At 31.6% G+C, this 20,860-nt stretch overlaps 2 protein-coding genes across 2 annotated transcripts; one reads left to right on the forward strand and one right to left on the reverse strand.

The window, feature by feature from the left end:
• Positions 1–1,577: 1,577 nt before the first annotated feature.
• LOC101211854 (cytochrome P450 90B1) lies at positions 1,578–6,659 on the forward strand. The gene is made up of 8 exons (XM_004149107.3): positions 1,578–2,044; positions 2,127–2,451; positions 2,561–2,713; positions 2,796–3,047; positions 3,116–3,208; positions 3,305–3,383; positions 3,684–3,790; positions 6,165–6,659. The coding sequence occupies exons 1-8, from the start codon at positions 1,836–1,838 to the stop codon at positions 6,408–6,410; spliced, it is 1,464 nt and encodes a 487-aa protein (XP_004149155.1). The 5' UTR covers positions 1,578–1,835; the 3' UTR covers positions 6,411–6,659.
• Positions 6,660–13,334: 6,675 nt separating this feature from the next.
• Positions 13,335–20,520, reverse strand: LOC101214753 (ATP-dependent DNA helicase DDM1). The gene is made up of 16 exons (XM_011654835.2): positions 20,296–20,520; positions 20,069–20,145; positions 19,044–19,316; positions 18,872–18,955; positions 18,342–18,688; positions 18,064–18,253; positions 17,796–17,971; positions 17,492–17,558; positions 17,227–17,413; positions 16,514–16,609; positions 16,337–16,431; positions 16,134–16,253; positions 14,571–14,690; positions 14,395–14,493; positions 14,203–14,313; positions 13,335–13,830 (listed from the first exon to the last, which is right to left on the reverse strand). The coding sequence occupies exons 2-16, from the start codon at positions 20,135–20,137 to the stop codon at positions 13,591–13,593; spliced, it is 2,274 nt and encodes a 757-aa protein (XP_011653137.1). The 5' UTR covers positions 20,138–20,145; positions 20,296–20,520; the 3' UTR covers positions 13,335–13,590.
• Between the last annotated feature and the right edge of the window lie 340 nt (positions 20,521–20,860).

The raw sequence follows: 20,860 nt of genomic DNA on the forward strand, positions 1-20,860 counted from the left end.
GATCGTAAATATACATTAATATTTTAGTAATTTTGTAAATATTTTTATTCATTTTTGCATAATCAAAAAAAGAATTAATACTTTTTGATTCCATCAAAATATCAACTTGTAATATTTTTAGTTAGCTTTGTGGTTACTCACTTTTCTGTTTCCTTTCGACTCAAGTTCAAATTTCACATTAATTAAAACTATTCAATTTTATTCATTATTTTTTTATTTTTATAGTTTTTTTTTCAATTTTTTGTCTTCTTCTTCAACGTATTCTTGAAGCTTTCGAACTAAGTTTTTATTTATTGTATTAGTTCTCGTTGGGTTGTCTAAGTTATATTTTTGTTATATGTCCAATATCTTATTGATTTATTCTCGTTGGTTATTGTAAATTTAATTTAAAATCAAATATTTTTTTGAGAAAATTGACGAGGTCACCGTCTCCCTTGAAAAAAAAGTAATAATAATTATGAGAGGTACTATATATATACATATATATATATATATAAACTATATAGCCCCATGTCAATAAATTTTCTAGATCCACCCTAATAGCAAATATCATAGTTTATCAACGATAGACCACGATAGAGTACTATCTAAATTTATTGCAACACACATAGTAGTCTATCGGGTATAGAAAGCAAATATGTGCACAAATGCATTATACTTTAAAACCAAAATAACATAATTTTTCTCTACAAAAATATAAATTTACATTCTTAAACATTGGAGCTTATGCTAATGTAACTAGAAAATTAATAATGACAAAATTGATAATATCTTTTAACAAATATAATAAAATATCATTCGATAAACTGCAATAGACTACTATAGGTCTACTATGACAGATAGTATATCGTGAATATAAAGTAAAATACTGCTATGTTTGTAAATATTTTTGTTCGTTTTAATATATTTGAAAAAAAAATTATTTTAAATAAAAAACTAAATTGTTTTTTTAACAAATATAGCAAAATTTAATAGTCAACTAAGGATGACATTGATATAACATCTATTTATTAACACGTACCTACAATGTTATTCTATATTTGTAAATATTTTAATTTATTTTGTTATATTTAAAAAATAATAACTCTATTAACTATTATAGGGTAGATTTAAATGTAATAGTGGAAATATTGATTTTAAGAAAAGATATTTAACACATCAAATTTATATTTGATAACAAGGTGTTAGAAATAATTGTGGTATATTTATAATTGATATCTAATTCTTATGTTCCATTATATAAGTTAATTTTGAGTTATCTAATTAGTAGCTATATTTTTTATTTGAAAATAGTTAGGATAAACATCTATTTCTATAGTCTTTTTATGGCTAAATTCTTACATGTTGGTTGATATATATATATATATAGATAGATATTAAAATTAACAAAGAACATTTTACACAAAAATGGAATTAAGTAATGATTTGGAGAGTGATAGATGGAAATTCACGTAACAAAAATCACTACAAGACCAACTGATCTTAAACACCTAATACAATTAGTTTGAGTTTAAAACTTATAGAAGCTAAATCGAAATTTCCATTTTAGAGCTAAAAGAATCAGAGTGAGAGAAGCTTATAAAAGGAAGCTCATCGTCTTTACAAAAGTTTCTCAAATTTCCATTTTCCCCTTTTCGAAATCTCTCTCTGTTTCTTCTTCCAACTTTCTTCTCCAGCTTCCTTCTTCCTCGATTCTCTCAACAACCCCTATGTCTGATTCCATTTTTCTGTAGACAGAGAAAAAAAAAAAAAAAAAACCCAAAAGTAACAAACCACCATTCATTCAACTTCATCGAGAAACTCAATTCAAAGTTCAACTTCTGATCACATTCACCATGTTCCACACAGAGCTTTTACTCTGTTTTCTCCCTTCTATTTTAGCTCTCTTCCTCTTCCTCATTCTCCTCAAACGAAAGAGAAATGCCGTCCATCTTGATCTCCCCCCCGGCAGCATGGGTTGGCCGTTTCTCGGCGAGACCATCGGTTATCTCCGGCCCTATTCCGCTACCACCATCGGAGCTTTCATGGAGAATCACATCAGGAGGTTTGGGAAATAAAATCTCTCAACTCTCTGTTTTTTTACTCTGTTCTTAGTTTGTTGTTTTGGTGAATCTTTTAACATGCAGATATGGTAAAGTGTATAAGTCGAACTTGTTCGGAGAGCCAACGGTGGTGTCGGCCGATGCCGGACTGAATCGATATATTCTGCAAAACGAAGGGCGGTTGTTTGAATGTAGCTACCCGCGGAGTATCGGTGGGATCCTAGGGAAATGGTCGATGCTGGTTACCGTCGGCGACATGCACCGGGACATGAGAATGATATCCTTGAATTTTCTCAGTCAGAGTAGGCTTAAGAATAATCTGTTGAAGGAAGTTGAGAACCAGACGCTTCTTGTTCTTCGTTCTTGGAAAGATTCTTCCACGTTTTTGGCGCAGGACGAAGCCAAAAAGGTACGGATAACGGATTTTGATTCGGTTTGTTCGTTTGCGTTTTTTTAAAATATGATTATTAGTCTTATTTGATCGATGATGAAATTGGAGATTCGATTTGTTTTTGCAGTTCACTTTCAATTTAATGGCGAAACATATCATGAGTTTGGATCCATGGAAGTTGGAGACGGAGATGTTGAAGAAGGAGTATGTGACTTTCATGAAAGGAGTGATTTCTCCGCCGCTGAATCTTCCCGGAACGCCGTACAGACGAGCTCTTAAGGTAATCGGAAATACTAATTTTGCAATTGCACGACGGTTATTTTAGGAGTTTGAACATAGAGTTTCGGTTTTCGATTTTCCAGTCTCGGTCGACGATCTTGAAGTTCATCGAACGGAAAATGGAGGAGCGGAAGTTGAAAATAGAAGCCGACGGCGGTGAGTTCGAGGATGATGATCTACTCGGTTGGGCATTGAAGCACTCAAATCTCTCAACGGAGCAAATTCTCGACCTAATTCTTAGTTTGCTGTTCGCCGGCCACGAAACTTCTTCAGTCGCCATAGCTTTAGCCATCTTCTTCCTCTCCGGCAGTCCAGCTGCCGTTCAACAGTTGACGGTAAGTCACCGAAAAAGCTTCACAACGCCGATTCCCCCTTTTCTTCTCTGATTTCGTTCAAATTACAGGAAGAACACCTGGAAATCACCAGAGGCAAAAAGCGATTGGGAAAAACAGAATTGGATTGGGAAGATTACAAGAAAATGGAATTCACGCAAAGTGTAATGAATAAATTCTTATAAGTTAAATTCAATTTAATTCAACGTTCTATTTCTGAAATTTTAAATTGAAATTTGTGAACTTTGGTTTGGATTTAGGTGATTAACGAAACGCTTCGTCTTGGAAACGTCGTGAGATTTCTTCATAGAAAGGCCCTGAAGGATGTACGGTACAGAGGTAAGAATTTAAATAAATAAGTGTTTTCAAAAAGAGAAAAGAAAAAGAAGTTAAAAAGCTGTTTGGCTCGACGGAAAATTACCGGGAAAATATAATTTCATAAGTTCGAATGAATTATTTAGGTAAAAAAATTATAAAAATGTATCAAAATATAGGTGAGACCATAAGAGATTAAGATAGACAATTCTGTCTTTATTATGACAGAGATAGTTTTCTCTTTTTAAAATATTTTAGTTGATTTTTCTATATTTAAAAATAACTCAATAATTTATTTATAATTTTGTGGGAATTTTGAAAAAGGTTATTTCATTCCACGTGGATGGAAAGTGCTTCCTGTGATTTCTTCAGCTCATTTGGATCCTCTAGTTTTTGACCATCCTCATCACTTCAATCCATGGAGATGGCAGGTTTGTTTCTTTCTTTCTTTTAACCTTCAATTACTATTTTAGTCTTTCCGTAAATTTTGAGGAAAATACATATTTATAATATACTAATTATGGTTTCTATAACTTAAGTCTCTCAACTTTGGGGGGAAGAAAAGTACAAGATAGTTTAGATGTAATTAACATTTATTACTTTATATGTAATTAACATGTCATGCACTACTTTAGTAGTTTCTTTTTTAAAAAGTACTACTTCATTGAGTGCATTAAAATAATGATTTTTTAAGTAAAAAAGTTGCCTTTTTAGTTCATTTGTTGAGTTTTTGAAGTAGTGTGATTACATTTTAAAATAGAAAAATAATTTTAATGGAATAATGCAAAGCGATTATAAAAATAGTGTGTTTTGAATACATTTTTAAACATTTAAATTAAAATTGAGTTATTTTGAAAAAGTGTCTGACAACAATTGAAAATAACTAAACTGTATTTTAAACGGTTTTTATGAGAAAATAAATATTAGGTTAGTAATGATATAAAATTTGTTGATTAAGAAGTTAAAAGTCACAATATCAGTTATATGTAGTCCAAACCATAATGTCTTATATGTTAATGTCTTTCTCAAACTTTTATTTATTAATTTGTTTATTATATTTATTCATTTGGATGTTACCTTGTGATTTGTTTTTCATTTATGTTAATATTCTGGATTTAGACATCTCCTTAGGAAAAAAATGGTATTTCTCTTTGGATACAAATCTCTTCTTAGGCTATACAATTTATTGAAGACAATGATAAATAAAAGTTTTTGAGTAGAACATGATGTGACAAATCAAGTGATCCCTAAAAGGGAGGGCAGGGTAGGGCTTGTAGGCTCTTTTGAGATATACGATGCTATTTTTCTTTATAATAATTTTGAGACGTTGCATTTAGATGATTATTTTGGGAGAATAAGCCATTATGTAGTAGGTAGGTACATCCAATAATTTTTGGAATTTGTTAGGACTATTTAGTAGTCATTTGATTTTTTTTTCTTTCCTTTTTTAAAATTAAATCTAGATATACTAATTTCATCTATTAGTTTTTATGTTTCTCTTGGTAAGTTTAGGGGTGTTTTCATAATAAAAGTTTGAAAGTCGCTAAGAATTCAAATGTTTGTATGGAAAATATGAACTTGATGATTAATTAAAATTAAGCCATTTGTTAAAAATAAATATCATAGCAATTTCATGGATTAGAATATATATTATTGATTAAGAGATATGAGGTTTGATTTTCCATCCTATATATTGGTGTTGTCAATACAGGCACATCATATATATCAACTTTTTTTTCCTTTAATAAAAAATCCTCAGATTATTCTTTCCTTTATTTTTTTAAAGTAATGATCAATCTTGAGATAATGAATACATGTCAATTATCACTATGCTAATTTATGTTGCTTTGTAGTCATTATACTTTAGTATGATTTGATATTTAACACTTGTATAAATGGTGAAATTAATAGTTATGTGGAAATTGGGAATTGTACTGTAAGAGTGAAATGGGAAAGAACATTATAATTTAGGGGGAGAGCGGGGGGCCAAGTAGATATGATCAGGCTTATTGGGTTGAGATGATTAGAACCCCATGTGGATGGTGGGACACTCCCTTGCACGTGTACTGGTGCCTTTTTCTCTTCTGGATTTATGCATAAACCTGGTCCCTCCCCATCCCCATATATATATTTTCCTTCCCCTCCATGCCTTTCCCCCTTTTTAAAATACCCTACTACTCATTCAACTTTCCCAATCCCATTTGCCTTTTTCCTTCTCTTCATTTTCTACACATTTCTTCATCTGTTATCTTCGTGTCGGGCAAGACCCGTACCCGCTGTCCTGATTGCATTTAATCCATGCTCGAGGGTATATCATATTGTATCTAATCTTTACTCTAGTACTAGAAATCAAATTAAAAGCTTAAGTCTCGTTTGGTAATCATTTATGTTTTGTTTGATAACTACTTTTATTTTTTGTTTCTTACTTTTTGAAATTTATGTATGTTTGAGTAAAAATTTCTTAGTTAGAGGTAATTTAAGCCTTTTTCTTTTAATTAAACTGTAGAATAGTAGAAATAAGGCTGTTGATGCTATGAGGGCTATCTATATGGGTGAGGATAGAAATATAGGTTGGTTACCTTTTTGCCTTTTGATTTACTGTTGGACCTCTTTATTATTCTCATCATTTGTTGTTTTTGCCAAGATTTCATTGAAATCTTGTCAAATCAATAACTAACAAATCAACCAAATCAAATTTCAAGAAAATGACCCTCTAACTTCATTCCATACCTAGCTTCATAAATTACATCATAGCTTGTTTAATTAAGTTCTAACCTTTCAATTTAACATCTTATATGGATACAGCAAATGAATGGTTCATCATTGGGTATCCCGAGCACAACAATAACCAATAATTTCATGCCATTTGGCGGAGGACCGCGATTATGCACTGGCTCAGAACTAGCAAAGCTTGAAATGGCCATTTTTATCCATCATTTGGTTTTGAACTACCAATGGGAATTGGTAGGTTCAGATCAAGCTTTTGCTTATCCTTTTGTTGATTTCCCTAAAGGTCTACCAATCAGAGTCCGCCATCGCACACTCATGTAACTCTCTTGACTCCCTCGATTCTACCCTCCAGATTTTAGAGGTTGAAAAAAAAAATCATTAAAACATGGTTAGTAATATTCTTTATTTACTAGGAATCATTCCATAAGCTCTACTACATTGTTAAATGTATATTAAACAAGTCATTCGGTAATTATTGAAATATATAAGATGGTTTTTGTTCTGTTGTAAAACCTTCGTCGTATTTCGTTCCATATAGCTTCTATTGAAACGTTGCATTTATTGTGAGCCTTTCTGTGTGTATTCTCTATATAATCTTGAATCCTAATTATCTTTAGGATCATCATTTTTGTAAAATTTATTAGATAACATGAAACTTCATCTAAAAAAACTAATTATAGTCAACTAAGAATTGACAGTGAGGTATTTTTTGGTTTGTCTAACGTGGGAAACTTAATATCACACGTCATGATAATGCTTCTTTGTTCATTGGTAGCACATTAGATAATATCAGATTCTACAAGAATGAATATTGTATTCTACTGGTTTTGAATGAGTAGTGATTTAAGAAAGAAAGAAAAAGAAATGATGGTTGATTGAACCCTCTGCTTTGACTCTGTGCAGAAAGGACAGAAACCTAAGTTTGATAGGAGCACTTAAAACATGGTGTTCTCTCTGACTTCTGTATACTGTTTTCTGTTTTGTGTTCAGCTGATTCTTTAGATAAATGATATTCTTTTGTCTTTTAATCAGATTGGATTGGATTGAATTCATACTTTTGCATGTATCAAACTGTCATCTTTATCTTTACATTCATTTTTTTCGTCTTCAAGGTTACTCAGTTTTGACACTTGTCATTTTGCGACTGTCATTGTTTCTAGTGCTTTTAGCAACACATTTTCTTTGTTATTACTTTTGTTACTCTAATTTAAAGCTTACTTGTTAAATTTGCACATGCAGTTGCCAAATATGCAAGAATATTTGTTTAAAATCAATTTTTTTAAAAAAAAACCATGATAAAACAATCTAACAAAAGAGGTGCAACCAAAGATGACATATAATAATCTCACTTTCACTGAAATTAACTTGACTTAATGGTATTGACATGATCTTCAACATCCCTTATAGATATTTGATGTTCCATCTTTCCCTTCACAATTGTAGTAAAATCAATAATAATCTCACTTTTCGATGCTATTTATAAGAAGGGTTCAACTATCACAACCCCTTAGGGTTGTAAGGAACTAGCCAAATACGACACCTAAATAACGACTATGTTTGTTGTTAAGAAATTGACAAATCAAAGATAAACAGAAAATGTAAACAATAGAAAATTAACGTAGAGATTTACATGGTTCACTAACACAAGTGTGTTAGATACGTCTATAAATAGAAGAAGCGAAAAGTTTAACCTTAGAAAATATAAAATTACATATAAGAGACACTTAGGATTAAAGAGAATACAACCTCTTAAACTCTAGGGCCACGATTGTAAATAGCATAGATACCAAAAATACTCATAAAATTCTAAAGTAGGTATCAAGTATTGGACAAGATGGTGATCAAACATTTAGTTATTTCAGTTTAAAAGCTTTGTATGTAATAAGTTGAAATCAATTTAGGAATGCCATAAGCAGGGGCGGATCCAGAAAATTTATTGATAGAAAAATAAAAATTTGGAAAAAAAGTTACATAAGATTTGAATTTTGGTTGGAAGAGGACTGACAAACATAGTTACAACTAAACTGTCTATAAATATTAAGTATTAGTTGATTTTGTTTATACATATTATATAAAGACAATAAAGTTGAGGGAATTCAAGCTTCGTAGACTTATATTAAATTAGTGGGTGACTATAAGTTAAAAATTTAGGAGACAAATACGCAGATGATATGTGAAAAGAAAATTAAAAAGGGGAAAGCGACGGCACTGAAATGTGAATGAATATATGTGTTGGATTTGTAAATTAAAGAAAAAAGCATTTTCGTCACACACACATATATGTATATATGGTGTCAGCCCCACCCCTGTATCTTTCTTCCCATTTTATTTTTCTTTTATAATACAATAATGCAGTTAAATTTTAAATAAATAAATTTTTAAAAAATTGATCTGACTAATACAAACAAATTTCATACCCTCAATTTGTTGGGAGGGGAAGAACCAAATCCAAGAATAATTAACTAATGATGAAGAATGGACAGAAGACGTATGATGGAGAAAAAGTGTAGATAATTTGTGAATGGTGGGAGAAGGTCGAGAGGGAGAAGAATGAAAAAATTTAAGACAATTTGTGAAAAATTAGAAAAGTTGAGAGAAGAAAAATGGAGAATAAAATGCTTAAGAATGAATAGGAATGAAGAAGATTTAAAGGAGAAATTCACGAAAAAGCCTTTCTTTTTTTTTTTGTGACTTATGCACGCAGACTCTTTTGACATGACTATACATACAGACATCTAAGCGCATGTGTCGAGTCTATAATTCTTTCTAAAAGTAATTAAGTGACTCGTCCTTCTTTATTATTTATTTTTTAAAAATAAACGTCACAATCGACTATATTTTCGTAATAAGTTCTAAAACAACATTATTCTTGTAATAAAAATACCATATTTTAGTAATATGTATGCTTATATTTTTATTTTTGTCCCTATTTATGTTTATCGTTTTTTTTTTCTATCAGTAACTAAAATATTTGTTTTATATATGAGTTTGCTATATAAAGATTATGTTTGTATAACGAGATATTATATTCATTAGATAAACAAGCGGTTAGAAGTTACGAATCAAAATAAAGTATTTAGTGATTTGTTTGATAATCTTTTTTTTTTTTTTTTTTAATCGTTCGTCGTTTAATGCTTTCAAAATAAATTTTGAAATTTAAAAAACTTATTTTTGTTTTTAGAATTTGACGAAGAATTCAAAAACCATACTATGGGACTAGAAAACATATATAATTTTCAAAAACATAAAACTAAAAGTAAAATTGTTATCAAATGACACCTAAAATCTTAAAGAATTGTGTGGTGGAATTGAGCATTTTGTGAAGTCGTTTTCGTGTAAGATTTTGTTAGATTTGAATAAGAATGAAAATCTTATTCGATCTCGTAAAATTTTTGTTTTAAATTAAATAAAGATAAAACATGAAATTTGTACGGGTATCTACTACATAGAAAGGAAATAATATTGGAAGTAGTGTTAGTACATTTCATTTCATAGAACTTTTATCAAACATAAGTAACATATAAAAATTACACATAGATTATTAAGTTTGATAAACATTACCTAAGGTATATATTGGGGTAGTGTGTCCGAAAAAAATAGTTTCACAAATACGAATGATAAGCAATTACAATAGAGTGTTTACATGTAATAGTAACAAGGTTACAGCGTCTCTTGAACAACGTACTCAATCAGTCAACCATTCACCTAGGCTTCTACTAGATTTGAGACTACTTGTTCTTAAATGCCACTTAGGCTCTCTCTGAGATGTAATATAGTGAAGAATTTCTTAAGCTCCTCTTAAGATAGAGACTCTCCCTTCTCAATTAAGGACTTAAGCTCCCCTCAAGTCGTGAGACTTCCTCTCACTCAAACTTTATCTTTCCCTCTAGAGCAAACACAACTTCACTCGTACAGCTTAGGCAATGATCAATAATTTGGAGTATATTTTCAAACACCACTTATATCTAGACGATAAACATACTAGCTACGACTAAATTCATTTTCTTATTAAAATAAAAGTTATCGAGAAATACGGAGTTTTCGAAAGGGAAAAGAAAAACATTAGTTCTTTGTTAGGTTTCTTTTCGTTTTCTTTCATTGATGATTTGAGTTTGTAATAAATTTGGTCAAAGAAAGTTTGTATGGTCATCAAACTTGCACGTTCTCTCCATTTCAATACTTTTATTTCACGAACAACCATTTCCTTTTTATTATTTATTACCCTTTACTTTCTCTTTTTTTACTTTGCTTTTTGTCCATTCTTTATGATTGTTGAATAGACTTCATTGTTTTCCATGTCAGTATCTCATCAATCTTCAACTTTCTAAATATTTAATGAAATATAATAAAATTTTATATTTTATGCGTCATTATATTGTACTATGAATCTCTAGCTATTTGTGATACTGATGATATCACTCGTAAAATCTAAAATTTTACTATATTTTATAAATATATTCAATCATTTGTCTTTTATAATATTTTTTTATATTTTAATAATAATAATTGCGTTGGTTTTTTATTTTTGAAAATTAAGTCTATAAAATACATTTTTACCTTTAATTAAATTTTTTGTTTTGTTATCAATTTTTTACCTCTTTACAACTCAACTCAATCCAATCCAATCCAAATTTTTAGAAAAAGATAGTATTTAAAACATGTTTTTGTATTTGAAATCCATCAAAGAATTCAACTATTTTACTTGAGAAATATATAAACCATGATAAGAAGTTTAGAGAAAATAGACTTAATTATAGGTAAATGGTATTAGTTGACAATTTTTTTTAAAAAAATAAGCTCATAATACATATTTTTTACCTATTGCAAATTTGAGAAATATAACGATAATTAAATTTACTATTTTTATAATTTTGAAAATGTAAGTGAGATAGATTTTATTATTATTATTATTTTACTATTTTTGCAAACTACCCATGATTATAGATAATTAAAGACAAAAAATCAAATAGATAACTAAACACGTCCTAAAATTTTAATTTTATGTGAAGTAAATTACTTTCGAAATATTGAATAAACCAAAAATTTAAATATTCTACATGGCACAAAATTAAAATTTATGGAATTAAAACTTAGAAACCTATTTAATAAAAAAAAAAAGTCTAGTTTGACATTTGTGGAAGTTTATAAACAAAAAAACAAATAAAGTTCAATCACTAAACTTGTTCTTTTAGGCTTTAGAATTATATTAGGAACACTTTACAAAAAATATTGTAATATAAATATTATTTCTTTATATTAAATTACAAAACGAAGCCTTAAACACTTAAATGTATAATAAAATTTTAACAAAATCTCCCCTTTTAAATTAACACATATATCAGATAGTAAAATTGAACATTGTTTCTAATGGACTAAATTCATTTTTGCAACAAATACATTCGTGGTTCGTTTTTACTTCTTTTTTTTTTCAAGAAGTCAAATATGTCACAAACCTATTCGATACCAATGTCAAAAGTTCAATAACTTTAGGAACTAAACTTATAATTTAAGTTAAACTTTATAATAAACTATGATGCTCCACATCCCATACCAATATAGTAAAAGAAAAGAAATGTATTGTAGAACACAACCTTACTACACACTATTTTTTTCCTTTGTTAATAAATATTTAAAGCTATTGGACCCTTATATTATATTGACAATTGACATTGCTAAAAATCAATAGAAATAGGGTGACAATTTTCCTAAAGGAAAAGAGTGGCACGTTTAAGTCTAATAGTAAAGACAAAATGGTGTTATTTTCATAAATTACATGAGAAATTAAAGTTGGCCCCCAAGCCACTAGATGTAGAGAAAAGGATGAGGTTAGATTATGTAGGAGAACTGCAATATGAGACCTTGAAAGTAATCTTTGTAGATATGTGTTGATGAGTGGAGGAGGCTTGAGAAAGAGATTTGTAATAAAAATATGAGGAACAACTAATTTGTATTTGGTAAGTGAAGAGATGGAATTGGAAAATGGTTTGAGATAAGATTTCTAAGAAAGAAAATAACATGACAAGATATATAAGGACAAGTTTCACATGGATATTTAGATTTAGAACACGATGTGACGAGTTAAAAAAAATACGTATGGTTGTGAATAGAATTCCTATTTGGATCGAAGTTGAAGTTAAAGCAACCAAAATTTAGTGGGAAAATGTGTTGAATGAAAAATTTATACTATCAATCATTTTAGGTGGTTAGGGTTTTGTATGTTACTAGTGGTGGATTGGAATTAATTTCAAATTAAAAAGTAAAGCTTGACAATTGGATCATACTAAGCTTAGTCTAATCAAAATCATCCTATGACAATTGAGCCTAAAGAATACGATTAAAAGATATTTGGCTCTCCACATTGAGTCGAGAAAAGTTGGTAAAAATTATTAATTCAAATCAACTCTCTCCAAATATTTCTAATTATTCTACCTTTTGGTCACCATGAACAATCATTGTTAACTTAACATGCAACAACAAATATCACATCCATTAATCAACTCTAGACGAATGAAAACATCTTTTTTAAAAAAATAACCAAACACGTGGATAAAGATGACCTTCTGAAAGGAAATCTAAATATACAACAATTCAAATAAGCTCTTTGGCAGACTCATTAACCTATGAAACATAACAAAAACATAAAAAGTTCAACAGATGTTTGTATTTTTTACTGTTTGTTATAGGTTTTTGACTGATATACAATTGGAAGTTTAAAATTTTATTTGACAAATTTTAGTTTTATATCTAATATATTTGTTAAGTAAAAATAAAGGTAAAATACATTTTTGATCCATAAGATTTAAAATTAATTTTGTCTTCCGTCAACTAACACTTAATGTGACCTCAAGGACCATTTAAAACTATTTCTCAAATATTGTGAACTAAAGTGTTTGATTTGAAACTTGAGGTATCAAATAAACATCAACTTCAAACCTTTGAAAACAATAAAAATAATTAAACATTTCTTTCTCAGGAGCGGAAGCGGAGCCGTAGCATAGCGGAAACCAACAGAGACCATAGTTAACTTAACATAGGTTATTTAGTACTGAAAGAAAAAAATTGCTATGTATTGTGCCATGTACATTTATCCTAAGCTCAACTATAGTCTGATAATCAATCTATCTTCTAATATTTCAAACACAAGAAATGGCAACTCCATACTTCTTGATTTCCTTTTAGAGGTTAAAAATTCTAAATATCTAATTCAAATTTGTTCTCGGTTCTCCTCAACCAGTTGTACCCAAATTGCCTAGAATGGGAATCAATAGTTTTCATGAAAGTTTCTATGGCCATTGAAACTCTGCTCTGAAGATTTAAAAAATTAGATTTAGAAGACAGCCTTCACAAATTGTTATCCCCATGCCTAAAACAGAACTTGCTGCCCTAATTAATTTTGCATGCTCAGCAACTAAAAAACACCAAAAATTGCATGCAACAGAAGCCCCCAAAATACATACACTTTCCCCAAGTCCCCAAATCCTACAACACTATTGTTAACAGTTTAAGAGTTAAGTGTAGAGAGTACCCCTCCTGTTGAAGCTGGTATCACCACCTCCCATCCAGGCCCTTTGAGAGGGTATAAATTGCCAGAAACTTTAGATTTCTCATTGTCTGAACCAGTTGGGACAATCAGATCGGAGCGGTCTAAGATACGTTCCAAATCAGCGTCGCTAATCTCTGTCTGTATCATCTTGTCTTCAGCAGAATCTTCCTCCCTTAGTAGTGCTAGTATATCCTCTTCCTAAAAAGTCACACAAAATCGAGTAATGCACGTGCAATTGAACGGTGATGTGGTAAGAAACAATGGAATTTTTTATTGCAGGCATAAGAGATGTTGGTCAGCCAGAAACACAAACAAACCTCCTGTGCGAAAGAGCCGCTTTCATAACAATAGAGTGAAAAGATAAAGGGTTCGTAGTGGTGGCGATTTACAATAACAAATTCAAACACATTAATTGAGAATCCAAGAATCTGAAAACCAATTCAATACACTCCTTGGCTCTCTACCAAAATTTCTACGAAGTCCAAACATCACGACTATACTCAACTATTCAAAAGTAAAATGTAGGCAGTGAAGAATCAGATAAAATGAATCGAAATGTGTTTAACAAACCTCTACAATATCTGCAGCGGTGGGTTTTGTTCGTTCCTGGTGGAATTGGCCTTTCTCGATGACCACGTGCTCAAGCTTCAATTTACTAAAGGCCCTTTTCAGAATACGGCCCTGTTAAGTCATATCCACAGAATACTAATGAATACCATCATGAATATACACACCAAAAGAGTAAAACCAACAGCAAGCTACCTCTATAGATTGAGCTGTTGCAAGTCTGTAAACGTGTACAGGTTTTGATTGACCTATCCTGTGACACCTATCCATGGCCTGCAAATCCATTTGTGGGTTCTGCCATACATATGCAACATGGTGAGTCAATTGCAATGCAGAAACTGGCAAAGAAAAAAAGGTGTCGAGAAAGGTACCCAATCGCTATCATAGAGTATACAAGTATCTGCTGCAGTAAGGTTGATACCCAGACCACCAGCCCGGGTGCTTAGAATAAATATTCTGTAGTTGCTGTTAACATCATTGAACTCCTGGATCTACACGTAGAAAACTTAAATTGGTTAATTATGTAATCCTTAATGCACCATCATATCACCAACACTATCATGATGGAAAAATTTGCAAAATTTCTAGTCTACTGTCTACCTGCGGCATGTAAAGGAAAATTCAATTAATTATTACATAAAACTGAATATAACCAATTTCTAGTCTACTGTCTACCTGCGGCATGTAAAGGAAAATTCAATTAATTATTACATAAAACTGAATATAACACATTTTGTAGCATGCAAGTAACGATTAATCTCAAAACTCAACGTTTCTCAAGATCCCAACAGAACCTACTAAAGTAGTAGCACAAAGCAACAGAACACAGAAAAATAAAATAGAAAAGCATCAACACACAAAGTAAAATGCAGGGCAGTATTGAAATTTTTGAACCAGACATTTATTGTACAAAAAATGAGTCAGTTGGAAGGCATATGCATGCACGTAGACTAGGAAACACTCATCTGCACCTTAGAAACCTTGCTCCAATCAGGTGAGGTGACCTCACCGAGGCAGGCATCATCTGCGCCATAGTGAGGTCCACAATTCTGTTTTTCTTTTAACAATGTCTTATTCTTTGATTTCTTCTGTGTATATCCTCCATTATATTATTAGCTATTTCTTCTGCTTTCCACAGAAATGCTACCACCCCATAGAATCAGAACTCCCGTCTCAATATGCTAAAGTTGCGAACTCCCCTCCCCACATATGATTGCCATTATACTCCTTCCATCTTACAAACTGTCCGCTTAACACAAAAATTTACCGCCTTTTGGATATGTCCACTATAGCATGCAATGACTTAAACATGACATTTAGAATCGTCCTTTGGGTAAATCAGTTCACTAAACTCTTTTGGTCCTCAACAAGTTGGCGTGACTGTAGAAAGTACTTTTTACCACGGTGCTTCTAATTAGAACTACTTTTCAAAAGTATTGCATCTCAAAATGTATTTTTAAAAATTTCAAGAAAAAACATTTATAATGCTCTTAGGTTTCCCTTTCCTCACTACGAAAGTACTTTCAAGAAAACTATTTCACTTGAATAGATTACTTTCAAAATTTATCGAAGAAACCAAATCAGTTCAAATAGAAATTACAATAGTGTTTCCGATTATCCATGAATTCTTGCTTGGACCAAATTCTAGCACGACTCCGTTAGTAATTTCATCTGCTTTGCTATACCTAGCTCTCAAAGGATCTTGGTCAAAGAAATGCACATGTGTATGTATATTTTCCATTGATGACGTAGCTCTAACATAACAGATACATGGAACATAGTTCTTAGGTACAATGGTGTCTGAAACTGACATCATACTGAAACATTTTGGCATCTATAATGTGAAAAAAGCTGGGATGGAGGGCAAAACAAGACCAACAACACATAACACAACTGACTTTAAATTGTTTGGATATTTCATGTGAAGCTCATACCTGTCTTTTTCTTTCATCAAGTTTCACGCTACCATCTATTCTGCAAACTTCAAATCCCTTCTCACTAAAATAGTAATCCATGATATCCAAAATCTTAGTCCATTGCGAGAAGATAAGGACCTAATAGAAATGCAAAGTAGGCAATTAGGTTAACTAGGCGAAACCCATAAGAATGACTAAACGAGATTTATAAAGCAATTCACTTTATGCTTGCGTTCAAATAGCCGTGTCAACAATCTATCTAGTAAGCGAAATTTGCCACACTGCTCAACTAGCTGCTCTACAGGAGGGTACGCATCTGTGAGGAAAAAAACATAGGATTAAGAGAAATCTTATAATACATTTTTAACACGATAGATTGAAGAATAAGAGGAAGTTACAAGAATCATCAAAGACTGATTCCAAGAGATCAGGATGGTTGCAATTTTTCCGAAGCTGAACCATCAAATTATTAAGCTTTCCTTTAAAACCACGTCCTGCATTTTCATAAACAAATTACCACAATCATCAAAACATAATATGGAACAGGGTATAACAAAAAAATCAATTCTATCATCAAATTGTCCACAGATGATTTTTTCCAATATATTATTGGTTAGATTCTTTCATTTTGCAAATCAGTTGTGACAATGAAGTGTATTTCTTAACAAACAAAATATACAAAAGTGTTAAAGCAAAAATAGAAATCTGAGGACATTTTGTCAAACCTTTGGTCAAATATTGGACAGATTGTTCGGTTCTTATTTTTCAAAAATAACAAAACCATCTGATTCAAAAAAGTTCAAGCAAACCAAGAAGTACCGACTCTGCAGGGAAAAAGCCATCAACACTAGTATAATCTTAGAGTTCCATGACTTTATCTTGAACATTAGAGCAGGAGAGTTAAAACGATAGAAACTTATCCCTGAACCCCCTGGCTATTTAGCAACTTCAAAGCCAACTGGCAACCAAGAGAAAATATCATCTTGCCCGTTATATACTATATGATAACTGATAAAACAGAATAACAAAGAAAATATACTGCAACATAATTGGCAGTAACAACAAGCACGTTGGATTTGTATACTAATACTCAAACCCAATGCTAAACTACCTGATCCCTTCTCACAGAGATGATTTTCCAATGTCTTGTTAACTAAATGTTCCTGAAAGTTCTTCTGATATTCAGTCATGTTTGCATACATTATAATTTCTTTCTTCCGAGGAAGCATCAGCTCAACGTCAGATTTCATTCTCCGAAGTAGAAATGGTCTCAGTATTCCATGCAGTTTTGCTACCACCTGCAGGATTTGAATATCTGAAAATGACAAACTTATGCAACATACGATGCTGGAAAAAGTATCAAAAGAATTACCAACCTGGGCCTTTCTGTTCTCTTGTGTTTCTTCTTTTTCTTCAGCATGGGACTTTCCAGAGAGATCAAACCTAAAAACAAATTGTTCGGAGCAAATTAATTTTGAATATGGTAATAATAATTGTTTGATCCCCTGCATCTACAATCTCAACAATGACTTTTAAGGTTTATGCTACTATTCTGTTATTTCTTTCTTAAAACAAAATGCAAACTTCCAGAGGCTTTAAACTCACATCCACTCCGTTATCTTGAATAGAAAAACAAATCTGAAGAATATAAGCATCTATAGATAGATAAAGCATACTAACCATGACTCAAATTCTTCACTTGAAGAAAAAACATCTGGTAAAATAAAGTTCAACAATGACCAAAGCTCTGCCAAATTATTTTGCAGCGGTGTCCCTGTTAGAAGCAGTTTATTTTCAACAGTTATGTACTTCAACTCCTTCAGCAATTTGCATTTTGAGTTTTTAAGCCTATGCCCCTTCAAGAAAAATGTTTAGAGGACCATCAGTTATCAAAATTCATGAATTATATTTTATAAGAGACGTTAGAAGCATGATTAAAATGGCTGACCTCGTCAACAACAAGATATTTCCAATTGTAATGCCTCAAAACTTTTCTAGCATCACTCATTGCAATCTCATAAGAAGTAACCACTATGGGGAATTTAGGTCCAATCTTTCTAGGCATAGACTTTCTACGAATCTCATCCCTTTGTTTTTTGTCACCATGATAAATAATAGCATTCACGGTAGGCACAAATCTACATGCAGACATACAAACAAATGAAAAATAAGGTGACAAAACAATTCTATTGTTAAAAGATAAACAAAGTTAACACAGGAGAGTACCTCGATATTTCATTTATCCAATTTGAAAGTGTGGAAAGAGGAGCAATTACTAAGTAAGGTCCATCCAGTCCCTTCCCCTTCAAATGTGCAAGGAAGCCAATGGTTTGAATTGTCTTACCAAGACCCATTTGATCTGCAAGGATTCCATTCAGCCCATTCTGCCATAATGAAATCAACCATTTGACACCTTTGAGTTGGTAGGACTTCAATTTGCCACCCGTCAATAGAGGTACAAGTTCACTCTGCTCCTTTTCAATTCTTTCTTCCCCAGTCAAGTTTACATCTTCATCCTGCTCACCTTCCTTTGATCTAGTCAGCATAGCTGCAACAGCCCTTTTTGCCTTCTTCTAAAAACATTTTCATCCCAGGTTAGAATTCATTTAACAATATACTAACAGTACTGAAGTAATAAAACATATAGAAGATTAAGTTCAATTAAAAACACGTTACCTGAGGTTAAAACGTCAAATTTAAAAAGGTTTTGAAAAACCCCCCTAGATGTTAAGACAAAAGAAGCACGTAATTCTTACATTGTTATAACGAGCAGCAGCTTTCCTCTTTGAACCACGCCCACTACTCTTCTCAACAGATTTCTTGTCTTCCTCCATTTCACTCTGGTAAATAGTTGAAATCAAAATTCAACGAGGAGCAGAAAAGCAGCATAACTTTAAAATGCATAAATTATACAGCACATAGACATACAAATGTGATGTCATCCATTTTCTCCAACAAAAATTCTGAGTATAACTGTGTTTGAGTGAGAAGTTCATCCAATTTGGTAAACTGATTGTCGCTCAACTTTTCAGATTCTGTTGAATCCTCAAGTCTTTTTGCTTCCTCTTCCTTGACCCGAGCTTCCAGCAATTTCTGTTCCTCCTCAGCCATTTCTTTTGATATAAGACTGGAATCCCCATTTTTTGCTTCCAAAATGATTTCTTCCTCCAACTTGATCTCCTTTTCCCCATTACATAAATCCTTTGTGAAAAAGGTAAAAAAAGAAGTCATAAACCAATTTGGTGCAGCATTAGAAAAAGGGATACCGGTTCAGTAGGAACTGGATACACCATACTCGAAATATTCACTACTGGAATGCATAACATGCAAAAATAGCTCATTTGAGCACGTTACCAAAATAATGCACAAGAAAACAAACACGTAGGAATGAGGAATCTCAAGTATACCACATATTCCCTTCCGTTTAATCCAACATTGTCAAGAAGTTGGAAGTATCTCCACCATGTCTAAGTGAATTTCACCACAAACGTTACTCCATATCAGTCAGTGCTAATAAACAAACATGGTCTCAAGTGCCAACACGTTAGCCCTAGGGAAAAATGAAAAATCTTCTAACTCACCGTTATGACAGGAAGTAATTAAACGAAAAGGAGAGTAAAAGGAAAATCTTTCTTTTTCCCATGCGGCTGTTAGAAGAAAAACGAGAGATTAATCCTTATGCATTAAGATAATTATTCCCAGAAAGCTCCCTTTTCTCCTTTATTCGTATGAACAATCTACGTCTTCAATAATAAAATATAATTTCAGGTACAGAATAATCCTTTTATCTTAAGCAACATTTAAAAGTTCTTCTCGAAAGCAGTTAAAAACACGAAATCGACTCTTTTCTTACCCGCTAAAATATCCACATAAAGTTGTTTCCAATGTCAAAAGAATCACGAGGCACAAAAAATAAACAGAACGCAAAGCCATAGTAAAGAAAGCGAACATACCTCATCTTCAAGAACCGAAGTCGGTGACTCTGCGGAATTATCGGCTCTTGGTTTCTCCTCGACAGCCATTTTCAGCCCTAAAATGAGTGCCAAACAGTTAACAGAAAGCAGATTAAAATCTACAAACAAATAAAAATGACTTGAGGGAAAGAAACGGCCTAGTGATCTTCCTAAGAAGCTGTAAAGAGTGAGAAGAGTTGATTCATCATAATCACTGAATTTCTTACCGCTCAACAAATACAAAGACGAAAATCCGGAAGCAGAAGGAACCAAATGCACAATACAAAATGGAACAAAATTTAGATTTCGAGTTGGGATTAAGCAAGAAATGAAGAAAACTTTAGACGGAAACGGGCATGGAAAATGGATCGTCGTCAAGTTTGCGAAGAAGCTGGGGAGTTCTGTAATGCTAGTTTTGTTTTTTTATTTTTTTATTTTCTCCATTTTCGTGGTTAGGGGTTTTAGGCGGGAAATATATTGACGTTTTCGGAGGCTGAAAAAGTATTTAATTACGAAAATACCTCCTTACTATTGGTCTATTTGTCAGTATAGGGTTATGGGTAAACTTTATTTATTAAAACTTAAAAGCATGAGAGAAAAAATCGCTTAATTTTGTTTGCATGGAAAATAAATGGAAAATAATTGTATATAATACAATTAACCAAAATATTTATAAAATATAATCAAAATTTAGATTCTATTAACAATTTTATTAAGGTCTATAAGTTAGATTTTGATGAATTTAATTGATTGTATCGTGTCAAAGATGTTGATCAAAATTTTGATTTTATC

Source organism: Cucumis sativus, chromosome 4 (genome assembly GCF_000004075.3).
Source record: "Cucumis sativus cultivar 9930 chromosome 4, Cucumber_9930_V3, whole genome shotgun sequence".
In the NCBI taxonomy this organism is placed as follows: domain Eukaryota; kingdom Viridiplantae; phylum Streptophyta; class Magnoliopsida; order Cucurbitales; family Cucurbitaceae; genus Cucumis; species Cucumis sativus.

What these genes read in the sequence shown, in the direction of transcription:
- LOC101211854 (XM_004149107.3), top strand. Translation starts at nt 1,836, where the DNA reads ATGTTCCACACAGAGCTTTTACTCTGTTTTCTCCCTTCTATTTTAGCT. An exon ending in CGCAGGACGAAGCCAAAAAG is followed by an intron (nt 2,452 to 2,560) that starts GTACGGATAACG and finishes TTGTTTTTGCAG; the next exon opens with TTCACTTTCAATTTAATGGC. An exon ending in GAAGGATGTACGGTACAGAG is followed by an intron (nt 3,384 to 3,683) that starts GTAAGAATTTAA and finishes ATTTTGAAAAAG; the next exon opens with GTTATTTCATTCCACGTGGA.
- LOC101214753 (XM_011654835.2), bottom strand. Translation starts at nt 20,137, where the DNA reads ATGGCTGTCGAGGAGAAACCAAGAGCCGATAATTCCGCAGAGTCACCG. An exon ending in AGTGAAGAATTTGAGTCATG is followed by an intron (nt 17,559 to 17,795) that starts GTTAGTATGCTT and finishes ATTTGTTTTTAG; the next exon opens with GTTTGATCTCTCTGGAAAGT. An exon ending in TACTCTATGATAGCGATTGG is followed by an intron (nt 14,494 to 14,570) that starts GTACCTTTCTCG and finishes TATGTATGGCAG; the next exon opens with AACCCACAAATGGATTTGCA.